This window comes from Akebia trifoliata, unplaced genomic scaffold, assembly GCF_017979445.1.
Source record: "Akebia trifoliata isolate Shusen 1 unplaced genomic scaffold, ASM1797944v1 Contig00095_ERROPOS300000, whole genome shotgun sequence".
In the NCBI taxonomy this organism is placed as follows: Eukaryota; Viridiplantae; Streptophyta; class Magnoliopsida; order Ranunculales; family Lardizabalaceae; genus Akebia; species Akebia trifoliata.
This window is the reverse complement of record NW_028236846.1, coordinates 257,601-284,316: the sequence shown is the minus strand read 5'-3', so window position 1 is coordinate 284,316 and position 26,716 is coordinate 257,601. Positions and strand designations below refer to the sequence as shown.

Below are 26,716 nucleotides of genomic sequence, written 5' to 3'. Positions count from 1 at the left end.
TTTCATTGTTCATAATTAAAATATGGATTATTTTATTATTTTATTTCTGTTTAAGTTAGAAATTTTAACATTATAGTTGCACCTATAACTTGTATACTTGAATATATACATGCACAAGCGAACCAATAAAGGAAACCAAAGCGAACCAAGAAACGGATAATTTCCACCTACCCCTATTAACCAGGTTCATTCTAGAGCAGTTTCCCACAAACCCAACACCCAAATTTGAGCCAAGTGAACCAGGTTATATAGGTTGAGACTTGAATCTGACCAATTTAATATGTTAGAGCAGTTAGAATTGGCTTAAGAGAGAAAAAAAGATATTCCTCTTGATTTGATGAATTAAATTATAATGAAAATTGATTTTTTTACATTGAATTTGAAGATTTTCAACATGCTCGTTCCTTAAGAACAAAGAGCATGTAGAAAATTAGGGTTCCAAGCACTTTGCTGTAAATACCTATATCAAATGGCTACAAATCATCAAACATGCAAACACTCTATGACCACCTTAGTTATTTTTTTCAAAAAAAAAAAAAAAAAAAAAGGTCTTTTTATTAATGTATATTCAATATCTTTATTAATAGTTTAAATTAAAATTCATTAAATGGAAATGCATGATATAAATCCTAATTTTCAAAATAAATGTGGTTTTGTGCATGCCACCTACAAGAAATCTGAAAATTATATAGAAGTTTTGAATACAATTTTAATTTGTAATATTGTAGATAGATTGATTTTAATATATTAATGGATCTATTTATATAATAAAACAGGATCATTTCCCACTACCTTTGTCTCAAATCTTTATCCCTCAATAAGGAATGGTTGAAGAGGTGGGTTGCCTCACACCTTAGTCAGGCCTACGGTTCAGACACCCTGGTATATAAAAAAATTTCTAAATAAATTTAATTTATGAAAAATTATTAAGAAAAGATTAAATATTTACATAAAAAAAAATCTATTTTTTCAAAAATTACCAAAAATGAATTAAATCGTTGGACAATCGAATGTTATAGTAATTAACTGGACTGTCCAACATTTTAAATAGAGGCCAATTCGCTAAAGTGTTAAAATAAGGGAAAATTACTTAAAGAATCTTGACGGAGGGACTTTTTTCTTAACAACCCATAAGTTTTGAACGGTTTCTTAATAGTCTAAGTAGTAAACTTTTCTCTTTCTAAATAATCACTGACCTCGTCTCTTACATTTCTAACAATTGAAAGTCCTAACCGTTCAAATTCATTGTTTTCATTACAAAATTTGGATTTCTAACATTTCAATCGAGTTTCGATGAAAAGCATCTATGATTCTGATTCTCATACATTTTCACGTAAAGAAGTGCGATATGAGGTTACATCCTAAGGTCACTTTAGCATTAGTCTTTTGATAAAGCAATGTATTTTAAATTTCTAAAACATTACAATGTTGAACCGCGATAGAGTAACATTGAAATGTACATTGATTCTGACATTGTGATGCTTTTCACTCATATCTCGATGAAAGTATCTATGGTCATGTGTGTACCACCACATTATAATGTACAATCGATGTACATTTTAACGTTACTTCAGCGTTATCCTAAAACAATAGACATTCCTGCAAATTACTAAAAGAGTCGTGTTGGGGTGACACAAGATTTACTACGATTCTCACAATTCTGACGTGGAAATGCATATATAACCATAGATGATTTTTACTCGTATCGCGAGAAAACACATCTATGGTTATGTGCACATCCCACGTTATACTTGTGAGAATCGTAGTAAATACTTTTTGTCATTCCAGCATTTTCCTTACTAAAATATCCATCAACTTAACTTCTTTTTGGTAATTTCTGAAAAATAATTTTTTTTTATAAATATTAAAATATTTAACTCTCTTTTAATAAATTTCCCTTTAATCAATATTCATAGTAGCCTAGAGTGGTAAATAATTTTGTTGAATCAGACTAAATCGGTTTGGGAATTGGAATTGTTTGACTGGTCCAATTCTGATGAGATCGACCGATTCAAAGCGAACTCGGTGGACCGATTCAAAGCGAACTCGGTGGACCGATTCAAAGCGAACTCGATTGGGTACCGATCCGATCCGGAAATCCTGATTTTTAAACCAATTGGAAACAAACAACCCTACTATCCATTCATCAATCATCAGAACCTTCAGTCCTCTTCGGTAGCTATGGATTCTCTGCAACCAAACCATACTCCATCCACTGAAACCCTAGCATCTTCTGCTCCAAATTCATACTTTTCTTCACAATCCTTACCTTCGTCTGCTCTTCAATTCTCCCCAATCGTAAATTTTCATGATCAAAATCCAGAAACCCTAGAATTTTGTGATCGAAATCCGCCTCCGCCCCCTCCTCCGGAAACCCTAGCTTCACAAGAACAAATTCCTCCTCCTCCAGAGACCTTAGTTTACGATGAAACACCTCAACCTCCTTCGGAAACCCTAGTTTCGAATTATCAAAATCCGAATTTTTCTTCAGAAACCCTAGCACCAAATCCTCAATCTTCGATCGAAAATCCTGAATGTTTACATGCATTTGATGCTGAGAAATCAAATTTGGATCTAGTTTCGCAAGATTCGAAACCAGATATCCAGAAACCCTTACTGTCTGAAAATGGAGTCAACAACACTCATAGCGGCACCGACAAGGACAATTCTGGTGGGGAAGAAGAAACAATGAGCAGACGAAGCCGACGTAGGAGTAGGTGGGACCCTCCTGAATCTGACAACCAAAATGGAGATTCGGGTAGCGGCACTCGGAAGCGGAAATCCCGTTGGGCTGATGATGAACCGAAACCTGTTATCCAATTACCCGATTTCATGAAAGAATTTACAGGTACTATGGATCTTGACCCTGAAGTTCAAGCTTTGAATCTTAGGCTTCTTGAGATTAGTAGAATGTTATCATCTGGATTACCTTTAGATGATCGCCCTGAAGGCGCTCGTTCCCCTTCTCCTGAACCAATTTACGATAACATGGGAATTCGAATTAATACTCGAGAATATCGTGCTCGTGAGAGGCTTACAAAAGAGAGATCGGATATTATCACTCAACTTATAAAACGAAACCCTGCATTTAAACCCCCAGCAGACTATCGTCCTCCCAAGCTTCAAAAGAAGCTTTACATACCATTGAAAGAATACCCAGGTTACAACTTTATAGGACTTATTATTGGGCCAAGAGGAAACACACAGAAGAGAATGGAGAAGGAGACAGGAGCGAAAATTGTGATTCGGGGTAAGGGATCGATTAAAGAAGGTAGGTTGCAACAAAAGCGTGATTTGAAACCGGATTTTTCGGAGAATGAGGATTTACATGTTTTGGTGGAAGCCGAGACACAAGAAGCACTTGATGGGGCTGCAGGGATGGTCGAGAAGCTTTTACAACCGGTTGATGAGGGACTCAATGAGCATAAGAGGCAACAACTTCGGGAACTTGCAGCTTTGAATGGAACGATAAGAGATGATGAGTATTGTAGGTTGTGTGGTGAGCCTGGTCACCGGCAGTACGCTTGTCCTTCTCGTACATCAACTTTTAAGAGTGACGTCTTATGCAAAATTTGTGGAGATGGTGGGCATCCCACAATTGATTGTCCAATGAAGGGCACTACAGGCAAGAAAATGGATGACGAATATCAGAACTTCTTGGCAGAATTAGGTGGAACTGGCCCTGAATCATTGACTAAGCAAAATCCTTTGTTGTCACTTACTGGGTCTAATAGGTCGGGAAGCAATCCTCCATGGGCCACTAATAGTAATGGTGGAGGTACTGGAGGCACATCACAAGCAGGTTTGAATTTGACATCCAATGGAATCAAGACAGGAAAGGAATACGACGATACTAACCTGTACATTGGGTACTTGCCACCGACTCTTGAAGACGATGGGCTGATCCGATTGTTTTCACCTTTTGGTGAAATTGTGATGGCTAAGGTTATCAAGGATCGGATCACTGGATTGAGTAAAGGTTATGGTTTTGTTAAGTATTCGGACATTTCTCAAGCCAATCAAGCTATAACTAGTATGAATGGTTACCGACTAGAAGGGAGAGTAATAGCCGTAAGGGTTGCAGGTAAGCCGCCTCAGCCTGTTGTACCTCCCGGTCCTCCAATTCAGACGATGCCCACTTACCCTTCTCAACAATTTGCACCAAGTGGTCCTCTTGGGAATGCACCACCTGGTGGCTATATGGGTGCTCCGGTCCCATGGGGGGCACCACCTGTACCACCTCCATATGCCCCTTATACTCCACCCCCTCCTGGTTCAAGTATGTACACCCCTGTTCAAGGTCAGTCTATTCCCCCATACGGTGTACAATATCCTCCATCGGTTCAAACTGTTCCCCCCGGTGCTCCATCTCAAAATGTGCCTTCTAGTGAAGCACAGCAGAGTTTTCCTCCGGGTGTTCAATCTCAAAATAATACATCTGTGACATCTGTACCTATCAATATGTATGGGATGCCACCAAATTTTCAACCCACATATCCTCCATCTTCATTGGGTTACTCATCTTTTTATGGTGTAGCTCCTCCACCTCCATCTCATTCAATGGTGGACCATTCACAGAGTGTGGGAACTGCACCTTGGGCCTCAAATCAGCCAGCACCTCCACCCGTTTCATCGGCTGAACCGGCAACTTATGGAGGGGACTCTGAGTATGAGAAGTTCATGGAGGAGATGAAATGATTTGTTTTGGCTTCAAGCTCGAAGAGTAAGCAAATCATATTCTTTTTCCTTGTTTTGTGCCAATGTTATATTATTGCAACATTCATTGGATAATACTTACTGTTTCTAGTAAGTAAATTCATTTTTTTAAAGTAAAAAATTTACCAATGGAGGACGAGATGCCCTCGAAAAGCGATACAACTAAATCTAACTCCTCTTATCACTAATGAGACCCCACCTAAGGAGAAAATTCTCGAGAGAGAGAGAGAGAGAGAGAAACCCCTGAACTCCTTATTTTGCTTACACCAATGAAAAAAATAAAAAAAACCAAAATGCAAAAGATGACTTCTTGGAAAATTCTTCCATTCCTTTCCTTCAATATGCCCCAACAAATAGTAAAAGGAAAAAGGTTCCAAAGAAACCTCTCTCTACCAGACAATTCTGAGGACTTCGAGCTTTGAAAGACTTGGAGAATCGACCGAGGAAAACACCAAGAGACCTGAAACAAGTAAAGGAAAAAAAGACCGCACGGAACTGGCAAAGGCACAATGAAGAAGAAGAGAGCACTCTCAGTTAAAGATTTAATAATTGCAGAGTTGAGCATAAACTACGTGGGCTTGAATCTTTATCTAAATAGTTTCTGCTTCATCGATCAAAAAAAAAAAAAAAAGTTTCTGGTTTTCCACCATGTATTTTTTCATGTTCTTTTTATTTTTTGTCCTGTTTTGACTTTTCTTCTTCTTATGATTGTACCTTTTTTGACAGGCATGAGATTTCTTGGAGCTCTTATGGACCTGATTTCTTACGTGTTGATATGATTTCAACTTAGTGGAAGTTTCAGACTCACATCTTTAACCTTGCTGTACTGTTATGACAATTGCAGAGATTCATGACCGATATATTCAGTTCATTTGCTCTAGTGTTGGAGAAACTGTGGATGGTGCTTCTCAATATCATGATGGTGCTCCTTTTAATGTGGGGCATAGCATGGTTATTGCTACAGCCTAAAGCGTCTCAAATTATAATATTTTTATCTAGTTGTTTTATTATGAACTTTTTCGTGGAGCTAATTGCTGATGTTTTTGTTCTGTTATATTTTGTTAATGTGATTTTCGTACCTTTCTTTTTTGGTTGCTAACTACCTCTGTCCCATATGACATCACTGGTTCTCAGTGTGAGGCACTTAAATTTATCTGGTTATCATGTGCCTGAAGCTGCTTGAGCCATGCCCCTTTGGAGCAGGTGTACGTGTGGGTATGCAAGTAGTTTTCTGTTGTATTAACCATTTTTGTAATTCTCGTACCCTTTTTCTCTGCTTATTTACATTTTCAGCCTGATGTGCTCTTCTAGTGTTGTGTGACAGGTCAGAGGACATATATTCTGTATTGGAAATCATTAACTCTTCAAGCACACTTGCTATATCACCGATGTTGAATCTGGATTGTGTTGGATATATAACCTTCACTTAATTCTTCCCACTTTCTTTTCTGATTTGTCTTAGCATGTCATTTATGCCTCAAAAAGAACATTTCAAAATCTAATAGTCTTACAAATGCATTGTTGTGCTCTTAGACTTTGGAGATGCTGAGGGTGTACGTCTCAAGGCATACCTCAGGGTGAGGTGTACTCAAAACATCATGAGGCATGAGGTAAAAGCACAAAAATACCTGACGCACACCTGAAGTGTATTGTAGCATACCTGAGGTGTATGCCTTTTCGCCTGAGGCATATGCCTTAACTTTTTTTCTTTTTTAAATTTGTCTCCCTTCTTCTAATCTGCAACAACAAGCAGTACCGAAATTGCTGCAATTTTAAGCATTTTTAATGTTTTTTTCTCTTCTATAATAATGGGTAACAACAGCAGCTTAACTTGTTTCTACCGGTGCCCCTTTCCTCCTCGTCTTGCTCTTCTATCTCTCTCCTGTTCAATAGGTGCATATGTGTATTATTTACCCTGTAGTCCGTAACTTTTAATAGATGCCCAAATTGTCAACAGAAACATAATTTCATTGATTGATATTGTTTCAAATATTCAGCAGTGATTTCTTTATACTATTTTTTTAAAATTTCCACATGTGAGGATTATGACCTAAGACTCTGACCAGCTGAGCACCTTAACTAATGTCGTAGTGTCTGAAAAGGCTTCCTTAGCTATTTCATTGTCATCATCATCACTTTTAGCTGTCATTGTTCCTTCATTCACATCTCTTTTAGAGAATGAAAGGTTTTCCATTGTTAAAAAAGGAATCCATTTACCTGAGAATGTACATTTCTAATAAACTCTCGAGTTGAACGTTAATTTCCTTTTTATTGTCTCTGATTTCCTTTGTAGCATAACCATGTTTGGTTTAATTATTTTATCATAAAGCTGCTAATAATTTTCCTGAAGGTCTAGCTAACGAACTGACATAATTGTTTTCACTGCTACATCTCATTAAGGTATGAACATAGCTTAACAGTTGCTGAAAGGATTTTTAGTTTCCACTGATCAGTTCTATCATGTCACTGAAAGGTGAGTTCCCATTTGGTTCCCACTGATGAGCAGCGCATTTACAACTATTAGGACTTGACAGAGTCACCTGCCTCATGGGCTGACACTAAAATCCTCCTCGTAACGGGAGAAAGAAATACACCAAAATTTTATTATTAATTTCATTCTAGGCAATCAAGAACTTGCTGCATGCCTGCATTGACCGAACCTCATCATTCTGCTCAAGTGCTTGTTACTTCTAGAGTTTCCTTCCCAAGAACTCATGTGACGAGGACGGACTCTGATTGTCTAAGAACTGTGTGGAATATTGTCTCTATTCGTGTCTGACACGTGCCAAGACACTTTACAGAAAAACCGTAATTTATTCAATTATTTTTCAGCTATGATTTATTTATTTACATGGTTTTAATTCATATGAACTTATCTAAATACATCTTTACAGCATATATGCTATCTTATAATAACTATATAATGTACTGGGTGGATGTCAAGTGTCAGACGTTAACACATTTGTCATTGTTAAATAGCATAAGAAAGACTTCTATGCTCCAATGATAGGTTCATATTATTTATGATATACTTGATATAGAAACAGACTAGATACATTGTGTTGAGAATTCCTGTACCACTGTTTTATAAAAGTTTGAATACTTGATAAGACTTTTATGAAGTAAAGAGTCATTCTGTTTGATAAATGGTAGGTTTGTAAGAAAACTAAAAATCATGTTGGCAAGTTATTGGCATATCTTGTACCTAAGTTTGAAAATTACATTACCAGAATCAAGAAATCTATTGCTTTTACAAGGTTCTATTAAGTAGGAGATTTTATTTTGCTAAATACTAGTTAGAAAGGAGTTTTTAGTTGGCTTTTGCTAGTACAAGGTGGAAATGAGTTTTTAGTTGGTGCTGAATAGTGCGAGTCCTTGGAGGTAAATATAAATAAACTGCTACTATGGCACATGCACTTGTACAAGTAGGCGTTTGGCCCTTGCTAAAAACCTACCTACAAAAGTGTAGAAGTTTAGTGGTATACTAATTACAACAAAGCTCCATCTTATAAATATTGGAAAGACTAAAAAAAAAAAACCAAATAACTCTTACAATTTTTTTTATGGAATAAGAGATGATTAATAGATTCTCCACTAGCCATACACAATGCAAGAATTAACAATAGTCCATGTATGGGTAATCAAATGATCGATCATAAGAATTTTGCTCAAAGAGGTACTTCAAGTGAATAAAGCCATTTTACTGGAATCTTGGAACCCCGTGCAAAATAAGTCATATTTTGAGGGAGTAAACCAACTCGACTTCAATCCCAGTCTTTGCTTCACTTAGGGGGAAGGGGGTAGAAGAGAGAGAGAGAGAGACTAAATATATCTGGATGCTTATGAGAAGGGTGGTTACTAAAGTCAATCTCCCAGTCATTGTAATTTCTCAAATGTAAGCTTTCTTCCCCCCACCCCCACCCCCATAAGGGGGTAGAAGAGAGAGAGAGAGAGAGACTAAATATATCCTGGATGCTTATGAGAAGGGTTGTTACTAAAGTCAATCTCCCAATCATTGTAATTTCTCAAATGTAAGCTTTCTTCCCCCCCACCCCCACCCTCTCATAGGGGGGTAGAGAGAGAGAGAGAGACTAAATATATCCTGGATGCTTATGAGAAGGGTTGTTACCAAAGTCAATCTCCCAATCATTGTAATTTCTCAAATGTAAGCTTTCTTCCCCCCACCCCCACCCTCTCCTTAGAAGGGTAATACTTTCTTGAGGGCTGAGAATCTTCATACCACTTGTCTGTTCAAAAATAGATGTCCTCTACCCATGATTAACCCAATGCTCTTAGAAACTTTACTTTGAAAATTCAAAACACTTCTTCACATACGACACGCATACAATATATGAGTCTCCCAATATCCCAACCAAGGTATAGTCGCATACTAGGTCAAGACAAATTTTTCTCCATAGACATGACGATTCCACTACGAACCTCTACAACCACTTCCCTAGAAAGCAAATATTCAAGTCCGTAATGTCCAAGCACCCGATTTCTTGGGAAAGAAAATTGTTCCCAAATAAACAAATGGTCAGAAAAGATAATAAACCTTGAAATTGCGTTAGAATAGCATAATAAACCCTTCACAAACCTAAATTGGTCCACACAATGACTAGCAAAAGAGACCTTGTAAGGCTTTTGTATCCATTATTTTAGTGATCAAGGTCCAAATCTTGTCTCAAGGCACAATCGCAGTCAAGGAAAAAAAAACTGAGACTATCTCATTATGAAACAAATTCTATGTTTTAAGGTCAATATTCCTTTTGGGTAAATTGAATTTTGATGTTTTACGAACCTTTTAAACCATTCTAGCGATAATCCATCTCGATGCCTTCAACCACAAGAATAAAGAGAAAAAGGTCATTGTATCTCAGCCCTGTGGAGAATTTGAAATTACTTGAAGGGGCTTTATTCACCACGATTGAGAATTGTGCTGAGAATGTGCATTGTTGCACCTAATTCTTCCCCTATCCCCGGGAATTGGGGTACTCAACCTACGAATTGTTCATTCCTCTATAGCTGAGGATGTGCATTGTTGCACCTAATTCGTCCCCTATCCCCAGGAATTGGGGTACTCAACCTACGAATTGTTCATTCCTCTATAGCCATGGAGAGAAATAAGCACCTTACAGACTTTTGGTGGGTCAGCTAGCTTTGTTCGCGTTGCCTAGAAAGTGAAAGACAAATTGGTCCCCACAAAGAAGGAGCCTTATGGGCCTTCAAAGGTGAGTGACATTTACTAAACAAGACTGAAAAGGAAGGTTGATCTTCAAGGTAAACCTTTCTGATCTAGTTGAATCAACTAATGTTGATTCTTTTGCTTCATCATTGCTTTCACTCTACTGCACATCCTGCATCTAATGAGTCCCTAAAAGAATACAAAAAGTGGGAAAAAAAAATTCTTCTTCTTTTCTCTTAGTTTGCAATCCTACCCTAGCATCACTCCCTCCCCTCCCTTCCTCCTCTGTCTTTTCCAGCTCCCGCTTCCATGACCAGATTCTGATAGGATTAAACATTAATGACGAAGAGAGAGTTTCAATGTCGGGGTGTTCAGATGGAATTTGGTTTTTTTTTTTTTTTGTGTGTGTGTGGGTGGGGTTGGGGGGGGGGGGGGGGGGGGGGGATTCTTTATGGTTATGTAAATAGCCTAAAATAATTGGCTTTTTCAAATGCTTTATTATGGTTTCCAAATGGTCTGGTATTTTCCAATTGAACATGCTCTATGTTTTGTCAGCAATGTTGGTTTAAATCTTCAAATTGCATAGAAATGCATTTCCTGTCATGACAGTAGTTATTTCCTAAAATATTCACTAACCTCTTTTCACTTGAAAACTGGTTCTGCAATTTTTTCTCATATTGTAAGATTTGACACTGGATTCACATTCGTCTACTAGGGTTCAGAATATAAATCAAATGGTTTAGTTAAATATGATTGGACAAAACGTTCAGATTGTTTTGGGTTATTATATGATTCAAACCATATATTTTAGGATTTTGGTGGCATGTCATATCTGTATGTTTGCTTGCATGGGTGTTCAACGTATTGAGGATTTTCTGTAGTAGTGATATTTGAAGTGGACAGTTGAGCATTTTTTTTTCAATTGTTAGGTATAATGCATAATATGTATGGTGAAAAGCCGTGCTTATGCAATTTGTGATACATTGTGTTTGAATACCGGGGTGCTAATCAATCCCTTTGTGGTTTATACGTTCTTTAAACCTTTTTCTAGTGGGAGAGAAATTTGACTCCTTGGGGATGAGTTTTTAATGACAAGTTGACGGGTGGATAGAGTTTTGAGGGATGCTGATGAATGCAAGACAACATGAAACCATTTATGTTCCCTTGTATTAATTGGATGAACATGGTCAATTGTTTCATTGTTTGGATCTACTAATTGTTTGCTTGGAACAATGTTGCAATAAATGTGATCTCTGTCTTGAGAATTACATTGAAGGGAATAGCTGTTCTAATTCAATTTCTAATTGTTATTACTTATTAGCAACCAACCAAGAACCTAACAATCAGTCAAGGTCTGAGGTTCAGAACTATTGCAATGGTTCTGACATTGACACAAAATTGACCAGCTCACTTCTTTCACCAGTTGGGAAGTGCTGATATACTTGTCACTCAACCCTCATGCCGAGAAGATTCGACGGATAGTTACTGATCCGGCGATTGATGGGTCAGCAATATCATTAGTATATAAGGGATATTCACTAGATTGGGTGATCATGTTTTACATGTATTAGAAGTATCTGGCAAGACAATTTAATTGTAAACAGAATGGAGGAAGGTGTAATTTGCTTCTGTTAAGCTGATGGAAACTACCTTTTCTTTGCAAGTGAACACGGGAATCCTTGCCGGATATGCGCTTTTGGAAAGCCATAATTATTGCTTGACGGAATGTTAAAATCTTTTTAAGACTCCAAAGATTTGGAGGTGCAGCTACTCGGATAGAATATGCCAAACCTGCAGATTTTCTTTCCCCTTTTTTGGTAAAACTTTAAAGATTAGATTTGCAGATCTTCTCATTATTTTTTTGGAGATTGGGAGGAGCGTCATACCATTGAGAGATGCTAAGGATGTTCTCGAGAGGTGGGGTGTTGAACCCTCGCATACAAAGGAATTATTGCATCTATAACAGGGGAAAACAATTAGTTGGGGAGATGATGGAATGGTATTATTATGTATTGTAATTTTTTGAATATGTATGTCATTTTCTGAAGGCTGCGTTCGGACATGTAGGGGAATAATTTTATGATAACGTAGTCTACCATATAATATGTGGTATTTATCAATACATGTTTTATTGCTGGTGACAGTGGAGATGTATGTTGGTTGTAGGTGCGCAATTGGTTTGGAGTCATGTGTATGATTTACGTTGGAGCCTTGCATGGTGAGTTATAGCCATTGTCAAAACAACTAAATAGTCTTTCTTATTAATTGACAAAATTCTGCTGTCTGTGGCCGAGAGTCTAGGTTTGATCCCAACTTAGTTTGGTCCTCTATGTAGTACACTTTCCTGATTTCTTTGTGCTAACATAGTTAATGTAAAACACTGATGGTACCTCTTTAACCAGTTCTTTAACCACTTCCTAGGTTTGCTTATCCAAACAAAGATTTTTTATACGCTCTATTAAGGCCAGACCTATCTATTTGAACTTTGAACGACTGCGCTTCTACTGTATGGAAGAATTATATTTGGAGATTTCAATTAGACTGCTACTGACTTTTTCAGGTTCCATTTAACAGATTAACATCTCTTTTCATTATTATTTTTTTTCTTTTTTTTTTCATAAGCAAGCGGGGTAGTAATTAGTTGGAAGGCAGATTTTGAACCCGGTTCTGGTATCAACACTCAGCTGACTTTAACAAACTAGGCAAGCTGGTATCTTCAATGGGTTAACCTTTTCTTACTTATGGTTGGATACATTGCAGCACAAGTCCCAAGTTTGGTGCAGTTTTATATTTTGTTATTTTTCATACCTAATGGTATAATGTATAGGAGCACACTGATTGATGTCACTTTTAATGGTATAAACTTTATAGTTTCAGTGAGTTTTTAATGAAACATGTAGTTCCATGGAAGTGTAGGATATATTGCAATTGGTCATTATGGTCTTGCTAGTAATAGTCTAATAGTATAATTGACTTACTATTTTAGTACCCATTTTACTGTACTTTGGGATTCAACGTACCCTGTAGTTAAGGGGGTATTATGAAAGGAAGTTCAGGAACTCAAAGTGAGATATAATTTGCAAGTGTTGGGGGTGCAAGTTTTCTCTTGGTTTTAGAATTCACTAGTGGCTTGGTACAGTCTCGGTACCAAGGAATGTGTATTTAAGGAGTTTTTGATTGGAGGATTTCTATTGGCCATACTATCTCTAGGCCTGGAATTTGCATTGTTAAGTCTGTGGGCTTTGTGAGTATAAATTTTCTTTATGTTGCATTATTACTGTTCCCAGATGGTGACTGATCCTTGTAGCAAAATACCCCCCTAAAAAGATTACCAAATTTAGTTCTCGGGTTGTGCAGTAATTAAAGCTTTCCCGCTTCGGATTATAAAATATTATCTGAAGGGTCTGATAAGAAACTTATCAGTTATCACAACGTAATTTGGTAATGTTTTTTTGTTCTTTGCTTGATGGCTGGCATTGGATTTGTTTTGAAGAGAGCACAAGGATCCATCTGGTATATACATTTTTTATGGACCCTAGGATGAATGCCATTGGTTTTGGGATTGTTAAAATAGGTATTTTCAAGGACTTAATTGGAAGATGGGATGGGGTGTTTTGTATTTATGGGTAGTAGATTTCCCTGTGTATCTCAGGGAAAATTTTCTATAGTTCTGTGCCTTGTTAGCAATTTGGAATATGGCAAAAATTCAAGTTCTATTCAATTTTGAATTGCTAAAAACCGATTAATGGAAAATATGATGCATATGTTTCATACGTGTATTAGCCGGCTCATTTCAAAATTTTGGTAATATGATAGTGATGATTGTGATGATGTAAATGGTGATGGTAATAATGTGGTCAGTCATTAAGGTTATTGTTCCATTGGTTTATAAGAGAAGAAGAAAGTCAAGGGACAAATCATCCATTCAAAAAATTAAGGTATAGTTTTAAATTAATGTGGAGGGCTATGTCATTAGTTTTTAAAGATGAAAGGGACTTTTGTCAAATAAAAAAAGTGAATCCCACCCTCCCCTCTCTTTTCCCAAAAATTTTGAAGTATGAGCATTTCAAAGTTGACTTGTGTTACATGGCACTAACTTACAAGTTTACACTTATGCAACATGAATAAAGGTATATTAGCATATTTTTTCCACCGTTTTCGAAGAATTAAATGGGAGATTGCTAACACGGGTTCTGTGCACATTCTTTGTCAATTGAGCGAATTTGAGTGGTTGGTTTTTGAGTCAGTTTAGGACGGCTCTACCAAAATATTGATTTGATAGTTTGTCTTATTTGTTTACCTACTCTATTACCATTAAATATCTCATATTAAAATAAGCAAAATTTGATAATTTTCATAATCTTCTGCTTGTCTATCAAACTCTTTTAACTGTACTGTTTATCGAATTTCCCAAAAGTTATCAAGTGTTTTGCTTCCATGGATGATGAGGTGACAAGAAACTGCTCCTTAAAAAATAAAAAAAACTTGGCTGGATTTTGAATTTTAGGATCAGTTGTCAACTTGTTCGATAGCAGTATAGTTTATGTCATTGAATAACAAGTTTTGGACAAATCGTTAATGGTTTATTTCCACTCTCTAGATGTAGATCTTCATTCTTTGCAGAAATAATTTGTGATTCCAAAGCACCGTACCCATGGGGGGAGGTAACAAAGAGTGGAATGAAATGGGGAGGGGTAAGGGGCGGCAAATGAGAGTTGAGTTGAAAGATTTATATGGGGGGAGAAGGATGAGTTTTTTTTTATCCACTGTGTTATCTGTCAGTAGTTAATAATTCTTTATGACTTGATAATTGCCCCTATTGTGTATCCACCCCTAACGGTGACATTTTTTAAGAGCATTACTCTTCACAAAAAGCTCATATGCTTTCAAATCCCTAGATAGAATTCTTGTGGGTTTCTTTTCTTTCGCAATTTGTGAAGAGTATTTGGAAAGTAAAGTATTGGAGAATCTTTCATTAGAGTATTTAAAAAGAAAGGAATAAGAAAATTTTGAAGGGAAGGTGATTAAAGCCAGCAAAGAAAGAATCTCTTTTAAGGATGTTTTATTTTCATGGAATTCCACGACTTGCGTTTGACTTCATGACTTATTGGCATAATTTTTCTCTATTAATAGCCAATGATTAAGTTTGACTACAACACTAATATGATTCGTTGTACCTCAATACACCATGATAAACTACTACATGACTACTACTACTCTAATATTCTTGTTCTCCTGCATTTTTTTAGCCTTGCAACAGTGATTCAAAATACAAATCGAGCGTGCAAAGAACCATCGGTTGTCCTCAAGTGTATAACACACATATCAGGAGAGAGAAGCTATGAGAAAGATTCTATCATTTTGAGCACAATCGAGTGTTATTTCAAGTCACATTAACATTTTTTTTTCTTTCTTTCGGAATTCTCTTCATCCATAAAAAATAAAAGAAAAAGAAGAGGTATAGAATTTGTTAAGTTCAACTCTCAAATTAGAAAATCTCCAAAGATGAAAGTCAATTAAGAAAGAGTCGTGCTAGGGTAACACAGGATTTATTGCAATTCTCACAATTCTAACGTAGAGATGCGTACATAACTGTAGATGGTTTTTACTTGTATCGCAAGGAAACACATCTACAGTTATGTGCACATCCCACATCAGAATTGTGAGAATTACAGTAAATACCCTGTGTCACATCAGCATTAGTGATTGAGAAAAGTCTAACTACCAACATGATAACAAATTGACTCCTTTTTGGTACATCAATAGCCCAAATCCTAGACCACCCAAGCAAAAGATAGGCTCAAACCCTCCCAAACATGCCAACATTCAGGTCGAAACATTAGGGTTTTAATGTCCTTGTGCAATGGCTCCACAACATTTTTGTAAATATGAGAAAAAAATTATAAATTTACGAAAATGACATTTCCCAATGTCATCAAAACCCTTGCTTTTTTTTTTTTTTTTTCTAAAACCAATGAAAGAAAAATTAGTATTACTATTAAGTAAAAAAATCATGGGTTTATAGGTTGCTAACATCCGATGCTTCACTTAGATGTTAGCAGATCCATCATCAAAACATTATACCAAAGATTTGCGAGCGGCTAAATCAAATCTGTTCCCCCCATTTATTTATGTCCAGATTCATGTCTTCAGTTATTAAAAGTGTGTTCATATAACTTTCACCATCACAATCCCATTCTTTTTGGGCATTTTTCTAGCTCAATCAAAATCTTCCACTTAAATTTCTTCTAACTGAAACTATAACCGGCCTTCATTGAAGGTGTTCAAACCATCTCAATCAACTATCACTTTGTGTATTACCTATTGGAGATACTGTTTCATTCTCATCTCTACTCTACTCAGTCCATTAATATGATTTTTGTTTTACCTCACAACATTCAACTCCATGAAGCCTAGGTGATCCTACTATCATTCTATACAATTTTCCTTTTTAAATTGATTAGTAGGGATCAGTCAAATAGTACTCCCGAAGCATATCTCCACTTTAACCATCCAATTTTGATTTTATCAGACATCTTCCTCAATCTCTCCACTTCATGATTCTAGTTTTGCATTGACTCCCTCTCTCTCTCTAGTCTTATCAGCTAATACCATATCATCTCAATATCATGCTCTTGAATGAGCATAACATTATCTATAAAACTGTAACTGTAAGTTGAACCTTGATATAAACCAATTGTAACTTGGAACTTATTTATCTACTCTCCATTTGCTCTCAGGATCTCGAAATACATAAATTGTTTTTCCTTGTTTCTACTGAACATTTAAAAAATAAAGGCGAAAAAAGAGTACATATATTTAGCTTGTAGGGTGAAAAACCATGATCCCATGCTGAAGAAACAAACATCAAAGAAAGCGTTGCAGAATCCATGGCATTGAAACCATAAGCTATTCTATACGGTAGCTTGAGAGTTATCAACTTTGGTACTTGAAAAGTAAAGAAATTTTGAAATTTCCATTTTCCTTCTGTTTATCTTTAATTCTCTTTTAAGGATACAAAGGGATCTTACTTTTATGAAATACCTGAATGTCTCCACTTCCACACCAATCTGTAAGTTGCTAGAAACTACATCCTCCTGCGTTCAATCTCCTGAAACTGAGGACAACGGAAATTTAGACTTGAACCAAGGAATAGAATCAGAGAACCATAGTATGTTCTAAGATACTAACCAGTTACATGTAATAAATAAAAAAATGGTTAATTGGTGATACCATACCTAAAATACAAGTTCCCAATCAGAATCGTCACCATCCCTTCTTGTCATGTTCGTCACAGCACTTGGCGCTCTGTGATTCAAGCAATACATCTGGACCATCCCCAAAGAGGAATCTTAAGATAATAAATAAATGTACTAATTCTGCCTTCCTTACATGACAATGATGGTTAGACAACCCTCTCTAATCAAATAAGACATTAGGCCAGTCCCTGATCTCTTCGAAGGGTTATTCTGATCACTGTTAGAGAGGACTATTTGTGAGATACCCAAACTATCGACGCCAAGCAATTCTCAAGAATTTAAACTTGCTCCTGAATTTGAATCTGGTTCAGCCTATTAAACCAAATTGAATGCAGAATCATGTGGAACAAATCATATCTGATTGGTTTTGGGTTCCAAAGAAAATGCTTCTGCAACATCTTCACATTAGTTTGCATAGAAAGATATCGTTTCAAAGGAATAGCCAAAGAATCTCCTTCAGATTCGGTATATCCTTTTCCGCGACAATCACAGAGAAAGCACTCCAATCCAACACTTCATTGAAGGGAAGGACAAAATTATCCGCAATGATCACCGGAACACACTCATAATAGATCGCTTCGACGATCCTGGGACTGTTCACTTCATACCCCATTGGGCAGATACAAAATCTGCTTGATTTCATGTGTTGAACATAAGACATCTTCCTGGAAACTCTGTTCGGTAGAGGCCCATAGATCCTCATGTCTTCGTCTTTGTCAGACCAATATTGGAGCAGTGTGGGCCGGACCCTACCATGCATGTTTCCAGCAAAGAAAGCAAGGATGGGGCGCTGAGAGACTCTTTTTCCGCCAAGGTCTCTAAGTGGCTTCTTGGGATTTCTTATCGTGCTTTCTGGCAGGGAAACATCCTTTCCTGCGACGAAGATTCCTTCAGATAGATCAGCATTGCAGAGAGCTTTTATGGTGTTTCTGCTTAGTTCCTCATGTTCATTCACGGTGTATGGACCCTACAGAGAATTAAAATTGAACAAAGGATGGATGGGTGAGAGATGATCAGGGAGAGAGATCAAACCTACTTAAATTCAATAAACAAAAAGGAAACCATTCATCCAATTGAAGAAGAAAAAATGTATATAGTGCAGATAGTAGCAAAGTGAGGCACCAAGATGTCGTACCCAATCATGGCACGCAACTAAAAAATGATTTGCACCTTGCGTTTGGTTCCAGAAAGGATACTTTGCAGCAATCATGTTCACATAGTCCCTTAGGAAGATTGATAAGGGTCTTATATTATGCGAGTTGGGCACATAAAGAGCAAGCTCTAGCTGGCGTGCACTGTAAGGAAGATAGAATAAGTGAGCTCTTTTTGGGTCCCTAGCGACAAACTGCCTGTTTTCTTCCATCAACTTCATAAACCATCCTTCTGAAGCATAAATGCCTTGGAGATGCGGTTGGTGAAAAATGGGTCTTTCTCCATCAGGGTAGATGTAAACCTTAAGTATGTTTTCCATCAATTCATAGCTCCTGAAAGTTTGACAGTTTCATGGCTTTCAATATAATATTTTTTTGCAAAAAAACACTGAAATAGAAACTTGAGCATCCCTTGAGAGTTATAGCATCTATCTAAAGCAGCAAAAGTTAAGAGTTATCAGGAAAAAGAAATTAAAGAAAAAAGACCAAGATTTTGCATGACTTTGATGCTCCACATCACATCCAATGTAGTAGTATAAATGTAAAATAAGATTTTGCACGCTGCTCTATCTTTCAGTATTGCAAACAGCTTTTGTGAAACTGTGAGTCGTTTATGTAAATTACAATCCAACCATGTAATGTATAAGCTTGCAGTAAACCTTATAAGAAATGCCTGTATTGTGAGTGAGTACGCATGGTATTCAGTCATGTTGGTCCGTGGTAAATTCAGAATCCAAGTTTTTGTATATTTTTTTATGAAAACCTCATATTCAGAAATTCGATCCACTCTCTGTCATATGAAAAGAAATTCAAGACGATATGCACCAAGTGTTATAACTTATAATAACAAGCTAGTTCTTCTCAAGTCAACTCTTGCATTCCCCAAGCATGCTCCTCCTATTGTCTTAAATCACAACAAATGTATTTTAAGAGATCCTGAAATATTTCAAACAATTTGAACTGAGAAAATAACATAAACTTGAAGACACAAATACAAGTATCTGGGTAAAAAAAATTCACCCAAATACAAGTATCAGGTTAAAAAAATCAACACCAAAAAACAAAATTAATTTTAATATTTGGGGAACTAGTTACCTTCAAGTGGCACCTGAAATGCCAATAAGATTTATTTCCAGTTTCCACCATTCTTCAACCACCCAACACACATAATGTAAGAATCGACCCACACTGACATAAATCTCGTGCATTCTTCTATTCAGCATTTGTTATATTTTTGGATTCTAAACGTCAAATTCTTACCGAGTCAGAATGAAGTATCTTATTCAACAACAGATATAAACTTCACAGTTGAACACTCACCCAAACCCATCTCCTCCTAAAATATCCAATGATGTAGATAGACAGATAGAGAAGCAGGTAGAAAAGAGTGTTATAGACATTTTAAGTTTTTTAAGGCAATAAGATTCCAGCTAAACCTTCATGTAACATAGTCTCCTATAACCATAACACATACCAATGCATATAATCAATCATAAATATATTTATCACGATACATTATGATTTCACAACATGATAATCATATACCAAAAACTATTAACACGAATGACAAACAATGGCTGTGGAAGCATCATGAGACTCACCTTTTAAAGACAGAAACATTCCGAAATAAAGGGGCATACAGATCAGGATCATCACCAACCATTGTAGCATTCCCAATCTCCTTTTTAGCATATACAAGTGCCTCATCAGGTGGCAAGGACCAGACATACCTCTATACATTAAACATCAAGCTAACAACATGAGAAGATAGTATAAAAGAACACATATCCTAATTCACAGAAAAAAACAACTCTTGAAAAAAATAATTAAACCTGCCAGGGAGAAACAACTCTAGGCGGTGAGGTATGATCTTAGGCGCTCTAGGTGTTTGTTTCTTATTATTCACCCTTTGCTTCCTTCTCCTCCTTGGAGAAACTTTGGCTCTCACTCCCACAACTGGTGATGATGGAATTAGTCCAATAGTGGAATTCGATAAATGAGGGATGGAAACTGATGGATTCTGCTCGAGCCTTGCTATAGGAAGAGTCCTTTTCACATTCATAGGAGTGTTTGAGACTCTATAAGATGAAACTGTTACCGATGGCACAACAAACCAATCGGTTACAGGAGAAGGAAGTGTACAGGTTTGTAAGATAGCTCCGGTTGTAGTCATGATAGCTACAATAAGCATCAATCTTCTCCAATTGATATTATAACCTCTACGACGACGTCGAAACTCTTTCATAAAGCTGAGAGAGATCAACCCAAATAAGTTTTCCATCTCATCATCAAAATCCAGTACCCCTCTCCTATTCAAAAAATTCTGATCCTATGAACCAAAACCAATCGTATAGCGCGATTAAGCATCAGCATATGTTTGTTAACTTTCACTCAAAGGAATTGGAATTCAGGAATCCCAACTTTTTCAACTCTTTTGAAAAATTTATGAAGGCCAAAACCTAATTTCTTGCTTAATGCGCCTCTCAATTCAATTAATCTCTACAGTTCTAATATTTAAACACAATTCTATCAGAATTGGGAACAAAATTTGAAGCAAAAAAAAAAACAAAAAACAAATTTGGCAAAATTTAAAAATTCAAAACTTATTAGACAACTTAATAAACTAGACAAATACAAATGATTTCATTAACAGATTTTTTAAAAACTCCTAAAACACACAATAACAAACAGAATTACAGAAATGACTCGTAAAATAGACTTTTTTTTTTTTTAACTCTTGAATTATTTCTATGAAACTTCAAACAAGAATCAAAGTAAGATCATACGATCAAAAATCGAATGAAACAAAACATAAGCATATAAAATAACTAATCGAAACAAAAAATTTACCGACAATCTTTAAGCTTTCGACTAAGAAAGCTCGAACAGAGATTCAAAAACAGGACGCTCAACGAAAAATCTGAGAAAAGTGATTGAAGATGGACGAATCAGCTCCGTTTCGGAAGATAAATTCTATGTGATAAACACGGAGGTGGAGAATATCAGCGAAGAATTTGGTTGTAGAAAAAGGAATTGAGAGGGAGAGAGAGAAAACGCGGTTAACTGGAAGGAAAGAGCGGGCTGACGACAAAGACGCGAAGCGGTTCTTACGTAAAGTTTCTTATTTTCGAATTTTTATTTTGGTTTCTTTTTTTTCTTTTTTTTTGTGTTAGTTTAAATTGCGATTATATTACCATTTAATTCGCTAAAAAGTTTGTGGTCCAAAATGGTCTGCTATTATTAAGCTTTCAAACTAAGGAAGATGAGTGGTTCGATTTTGACTATTATCGAAGGGAAAATGAGTATAATCCATGACTTGGATACGTGTTACAAATAAATGGCTTAGGAACATTAGTGGGGAAAAAAAAATCAAATTATTATATTAATATTCAAAATTTCATCTCGACGGAATATATCATTTAAAATAATAATAATAATTCCACTTCGCGACTAAGACATTCTAGATATTTAAAAACATTCATATTTTAGAACTGAAATCAGAACAACTTGGTTGAAACATACACGATGGCAATAGTATGAAATCAGATTATTCTATTACACAGTTTCATCTTAAGTTTGACTACGTCGAACGTGAAAATTCGAAATAATTATTTCTTTATATTAATTATTTTACTTTGAAGATGAAGAGATTGTTCATGTTATTAAAAAATTAGATTGAGAGGTTAAAATGGAAATGTGCTTCCAAAATGTATATAATATCAATCAAATTATATATATATAGATATATATATATATATATATATATATAGGTCCCGTTCCCCACCCTACACTTTAACAAACGTGTTTTATCCTACATGAGTTAGAAGTTTTGGAATGGGCTGATTTTGGTGAGGATGATCTCCTCACCATAGAGATCATCCTCACCAAAAATCAGCCTATTCCAAAATTTTTAGTCTCATGTTTACAAGTTGAAAAATCGTGGACCGTCCATTTTTTGTAAATCATTTTTGATGGGGTTAGAAGTTTTGGAATGAGCTGATTTTGGTGAGGATGATCTCCTCACCATAGAGATCATCCTCACCAAAAATCAGCCCATCCAAAACTTCTACACATGTGGATAAAACACGTTGTAAAGTGTAGGGTAAAGCTTAGGGTGCTGAACATTTCCCTATATATATATATATATTATAGGGTCGCGTTATTACGACCCCCTTTGGACCCCCTTTGCGACACACTTTTTGTCTTATATGGGCAAAAATGTTTGGAATGGGCTGATTTTTTGTGAGGATGATCTCTATGGTGAGGGATCATCCTGGCAAAAAATCATCCCATTCCAAAACTTCTAACCCCATCAAAATTGATTTACAAAAATTGGACGGTCTATAATTTTTCAACAAAAATCGGACGGTCTAGAAGTTTTGGAATGGGATGATTTTTTGCCAGGATGATCCCCTCACCATAGAGATCATCCTCACAAAAAATCAGCCCATTCCAAACATTTTTGCCCATATAAGACAAAAAGGTTGTGTCGCAAAGGGGGTCCAAAAGGGGGTCGTAATAACGTGACCCATATATATATATATATATATATATATATATATATATATATATATATGGGAAATGTTCAACAACAAACTTTTGGCAAAACATTTTTCAAAACATGGGTTAGAGGTTTTGGAATGGGCTGATTTTGGTGGGGATGATCTCTACGGTGAGGAGATCATCCTCACCAAAAATCAGCCCATTCCAAAACTTCTAACCCCATCAAAAATGATTTACAAAAAATAGACGGTCCATGATTTTTCAACTTGTAAACTGGGGCTAGAAGTTTTGGAATGGGCTGATTCTTGGTGAAGATGATCTCCTCACCGTAGAGATCATCCTCAACAAAAATCAGCCCATTCCAAAACCTCTAACCCATGTTTTGAAAAATGTTTTGCCAAAATGTTTGTTGCTAAACGGGACCCTATATATATATATATATATATATATATTTATTGTAAGGATATCCAACAAGATGAGGGCATTTTGGTATTTGTCTAATATTTTTGTAAATATCACAGATCTTGATGGGATTCTTAGGAAAGCATTTATTGTACAAAGACTAAACATATTGTTTCAATTTCTAATATTTATAAAAGGGTCGGATCCCCTGAAAAGAATGACTCATAGAAAAAACATATGATCCAAATCCTTTAAATGTCCAATGGTTGAGATTTATCATCGAGATAAGTATCTCTAAAATGTGTGTATGAAGATAATTCATAAATCGTAACCATTGGATTTTGTGTTTAAAGGGTTGGAATCATATGTTTTTTTCATGATCCCAACCCTTTATAAAAATATCACCCTTTATAAAAATATCACTCCATAGTACTAAAAAAAAATAAATGACATCTTGAAAAATCCAATTTGTAGAGAATGTTAATGTCCTTATAAAATCTTGGAGGTAGACGTTAGCATTCCCAAAATTGAATAATCAACAAAGAAGATGTTAAAATAGATGAGTAACGAGAGCGAAGGGTCTATGGAAAAGAGGTAAGAATATACTTCTTCTTGAAAAAAAAGAAATGATTTTCAACATAAGTAGTTTTTTCCCACCCACTCCTATGTAAATGAATAATTTTTCATCTAAATTGGTATTTTCTCGTCTTTACCATCACCCTCAAAATTAAACCCCAACGAAAATACAAAATCCCCCATCTTAATTGATGGACCGTAAACTTCACTACATAAATTCAAGAAAAATAGTACTTTAATAATACCCTCACGCAAAATTGTCTATATTAGATTTGCCTTTACAAAATTCAAGATTAAGTTTACCCTTTGACCGAAAGTCAACTCATCTTTTTATTGATGATTAGCAGTAAAGTTTTGATGTTATTTAAAATACCCTTTAAAATTTAAATTATTAAATATAAAAAATTTCATTAATTCATCAAAAAAATTAACGTTGACTTTTGATCAAGAGATAAACCTAATTTTCCCATTTTTGCTATTTTGTCGGGGTATTACTAAAGTTCAATCTCCCCTCCACCCCATACGGTGACTCTTTTCTTATAAGAGATTAAGGGCACAGAATCATTAATCCTTTTATGGGGATACATGGAAAAAGATGTGTGATTTTGTGCTCTTGCCACGTTAGCCGCATGCCCAATCGCTTGCATTCATCATTATTATATTTTTTTTTCAAGTGGTGGAGTGCAACTGATTATGAGTGATGTGCAAGAAGTCACTCCCAATTTATAAATGGGTCTTGTTAACGTGTGCCCTATGCGCACACGTTAAAATGCAGTTAATACACCTTGGAAATTGGCATATGAGGGTATTTAGGTGAAAAATGATTTTATTAAAGGCATTTTCGATATAAATCCAACTTCCAAAGTGTATTATTGCACTTTAACTTATACCTGAGGCACACATTAACAAGACCCTTAATAAAGATTATGAAAATTAATATGTGCCGATCGGGCCTTTTCAACCCATAGCAAACTCTCATATAAAAAAATGTCACGATAATTTGACTACCCACGTGGCATACTCACTCGACTACCATGACGTGAGAAGTTCAAGAATCATAGATCTATTGCTCTTCGAGATAAACGGTTTCCCTAAAGATAAAACTTTTTTATAGGGAAATGCAACGATGTATCCCGAGGAGCGCAGATCTATAGTTTTCGAATCACGTAAAGGTAGTCAATTGAGTATGCCATGTGGGAGAGGTCATATTAGCACGATTCTAAAAAGAATTTGAGAAAGAGTCGTGATAATCTTACTACCCCATGTGGTAAACTCAATCGACTGTTTTGACGTGACAAGTTCGAGAACCTTAGATCTGTGCTCCTTGGGATACAAGCTTCCCTCGAGATTCCACTTTTTTTGGGAAATTAGCAAACCTTCATACTGTTCCTTCATCTAAGACCAAACCCATTCTTACCGTCACATAATCCAAGAAGCCCAATTGACATGATCAAATCTTTGTTTACCTTCCAATATATACTTCGAAGATAGTTCCTGATTCCTCTATTAAAATCTGAAATCACTAGAACCATTAGCAAGTAACACTTTGTTCAAACTATGTATGACTTGGACATACTTAGCTCCTTTCAATATGAGAAATGTCAAGAGGCCATATCTTCATTTTAAAGACCAGCAGCTCGGATGTAATTTCTAAACGCTTGTTACCAAATTGAATTGTTCTAATGCAAGGTATTATAGAGATACACAACCATATACTTTGTACTATCAAATGTTGTTAAATAGCATACGTGACTATATGTGACCACATATTTTGAAAAAAAAAAAAAATTACAAAAAATATGTCATCACATATTAGTAGATAACATAATTTAGGATATGTGATTGTAGCTTATACGAAATGTGACCACATTTGATAACAATGGTACCATCCTCCCCCTCCCACCTCATTCCCTTCAACAAGAAACTATGTTGCATTAACATTGGTATGAGTGTGAGAATCCAGGATGAATGATGCAAGATGTTGTGTACTCGACAAATCTTGAAAAAAAAAAAAAAAGATTCGAAAAATCCTTTTGAACTGCTTATACAAATGTATGAGTCCCATCTGTTGCAACGCCATAAACATGCTGTCACAGATTTGATCATGTGTTGCAAGTATGATCAAATATTAAGAAATCCTATTTGATATGATTATATCTTATTTCTCATTGGTACCATATCCTGAAAAATCTAAAAATAACAAATATTAAGAAATTTCACATCCTTATATCTAATTACACATTTCTAGTGTTGCTTATTTTAGTCCTAGAATTCAGGAATCAGGATAGAAGTCCTATGAGAAATGAGCTCGATTTTGGAGAGCGCATTTCTATGATTGGTTGCTCCTCTGCTGGTATTGATCCAAATTGGTACCTACCTCTAGGGTCATCAATCACATAACCTCTGATCTTAACAATCTCACCATTTGCGGTGATTACAAATTTACAATGGCCCTAATCAGATTCGAGATGGAAATGGTGTCGACTTAGCTAAAATAGTAAAGGTGTGTGGAGTGTTGATCCCACAACCTAAGTTTAAATCTTGTTGAACCTAATAATATCTTCTACAAATGGCAATTTTAGAAAATATGCTCGTTGTTGATTATTTTACCATAAATAGTGATGTTTCAATTGAATTTAATACTTCCATCTGTGTGATTAAGGATCATCAATTGGGGAAGCCTCGTATAATTTATTTTCATTATTTCCAGCCTTATATTTTGGTTTGAGTCTTCTCCCATAATCTCTTTGAGTCTTCTCCCATAATCTCCTTACTCAATCAGTGTACGGTTGAGGCAATTGAAGTTTACACGCAACAAGAATGTCAAAAGAACTCAAGCTAGATGATGATTTTCAAAATGCAAAAGAATTCGAATCTCAAACTGCGATATAACGATCGTGAGTGTTTTTCTCACTTAGATTACA

General features: G+C 35.8%; 2 protein-coding genes and 1 pseudogene across 3 annotated transcripts; 2 read left to right on the top strand and 1 right to left on the bottom strand.

Moving 5' to 3' along the window:
- The first annotated feature begins 2,140 nt into the window (after positions 1-2,140).
- Positions 2,141-8,914, top strand: LOC147381992 (splicing factor-like protein 1 pseudogene; annotated as a pseudogene). Its single transcript, XR_015174223.1, has 2 exons — positions 2,141-4,723; positions 5,443-8,914. The product of XR_015174223.1 is annotated as a splicing factor-like protein 1 pseudogene (transcript).
- An 8,206-nt stretch (positions 8,915-17,120) lies between these two features.
- Positions 17,121-18,120, top strand: LOC147381991 (uncharacterized). The gene has a single exon (XM_086429723.1). It carries the CDS (start codon positions 17,490-17,492, stop codon positions 17,727-17,729), a length of 240 nt encoding a protein of 79 aa, XP_086285849.1. The 5' UTR covers positions 17,121-17,489; the 3' UTR covers positions 17,730-18,120.
- LOC147381990 (putative glycosyltransferase At5g03795) lies at positions 17,987-20,265 on the bottom strand. Its single transcript, XM_086429722.1, has 4 exons — positions 20,144-20,265; positions 19,913-20,043; positions 18,331-18,644; positions 17,987-18,127 (listed from the first exon to the last, which is right to left on the bottom strand). Exons 2-4 carry the CDS (start codon positions 19,972-19,974, stop codon positions 18,108-18,110), a joined length of 396 nt encoding a protein of 131 aa, XP_086285848.1. The 5' UTR covers positions 19,975-20,043; positions 20,144-20,265; the 3' UTR covers positions 17,987-18,107.
- Between the last annotated feature and the right edge of the window lie 6,451 nt (positions 20,266-26,716).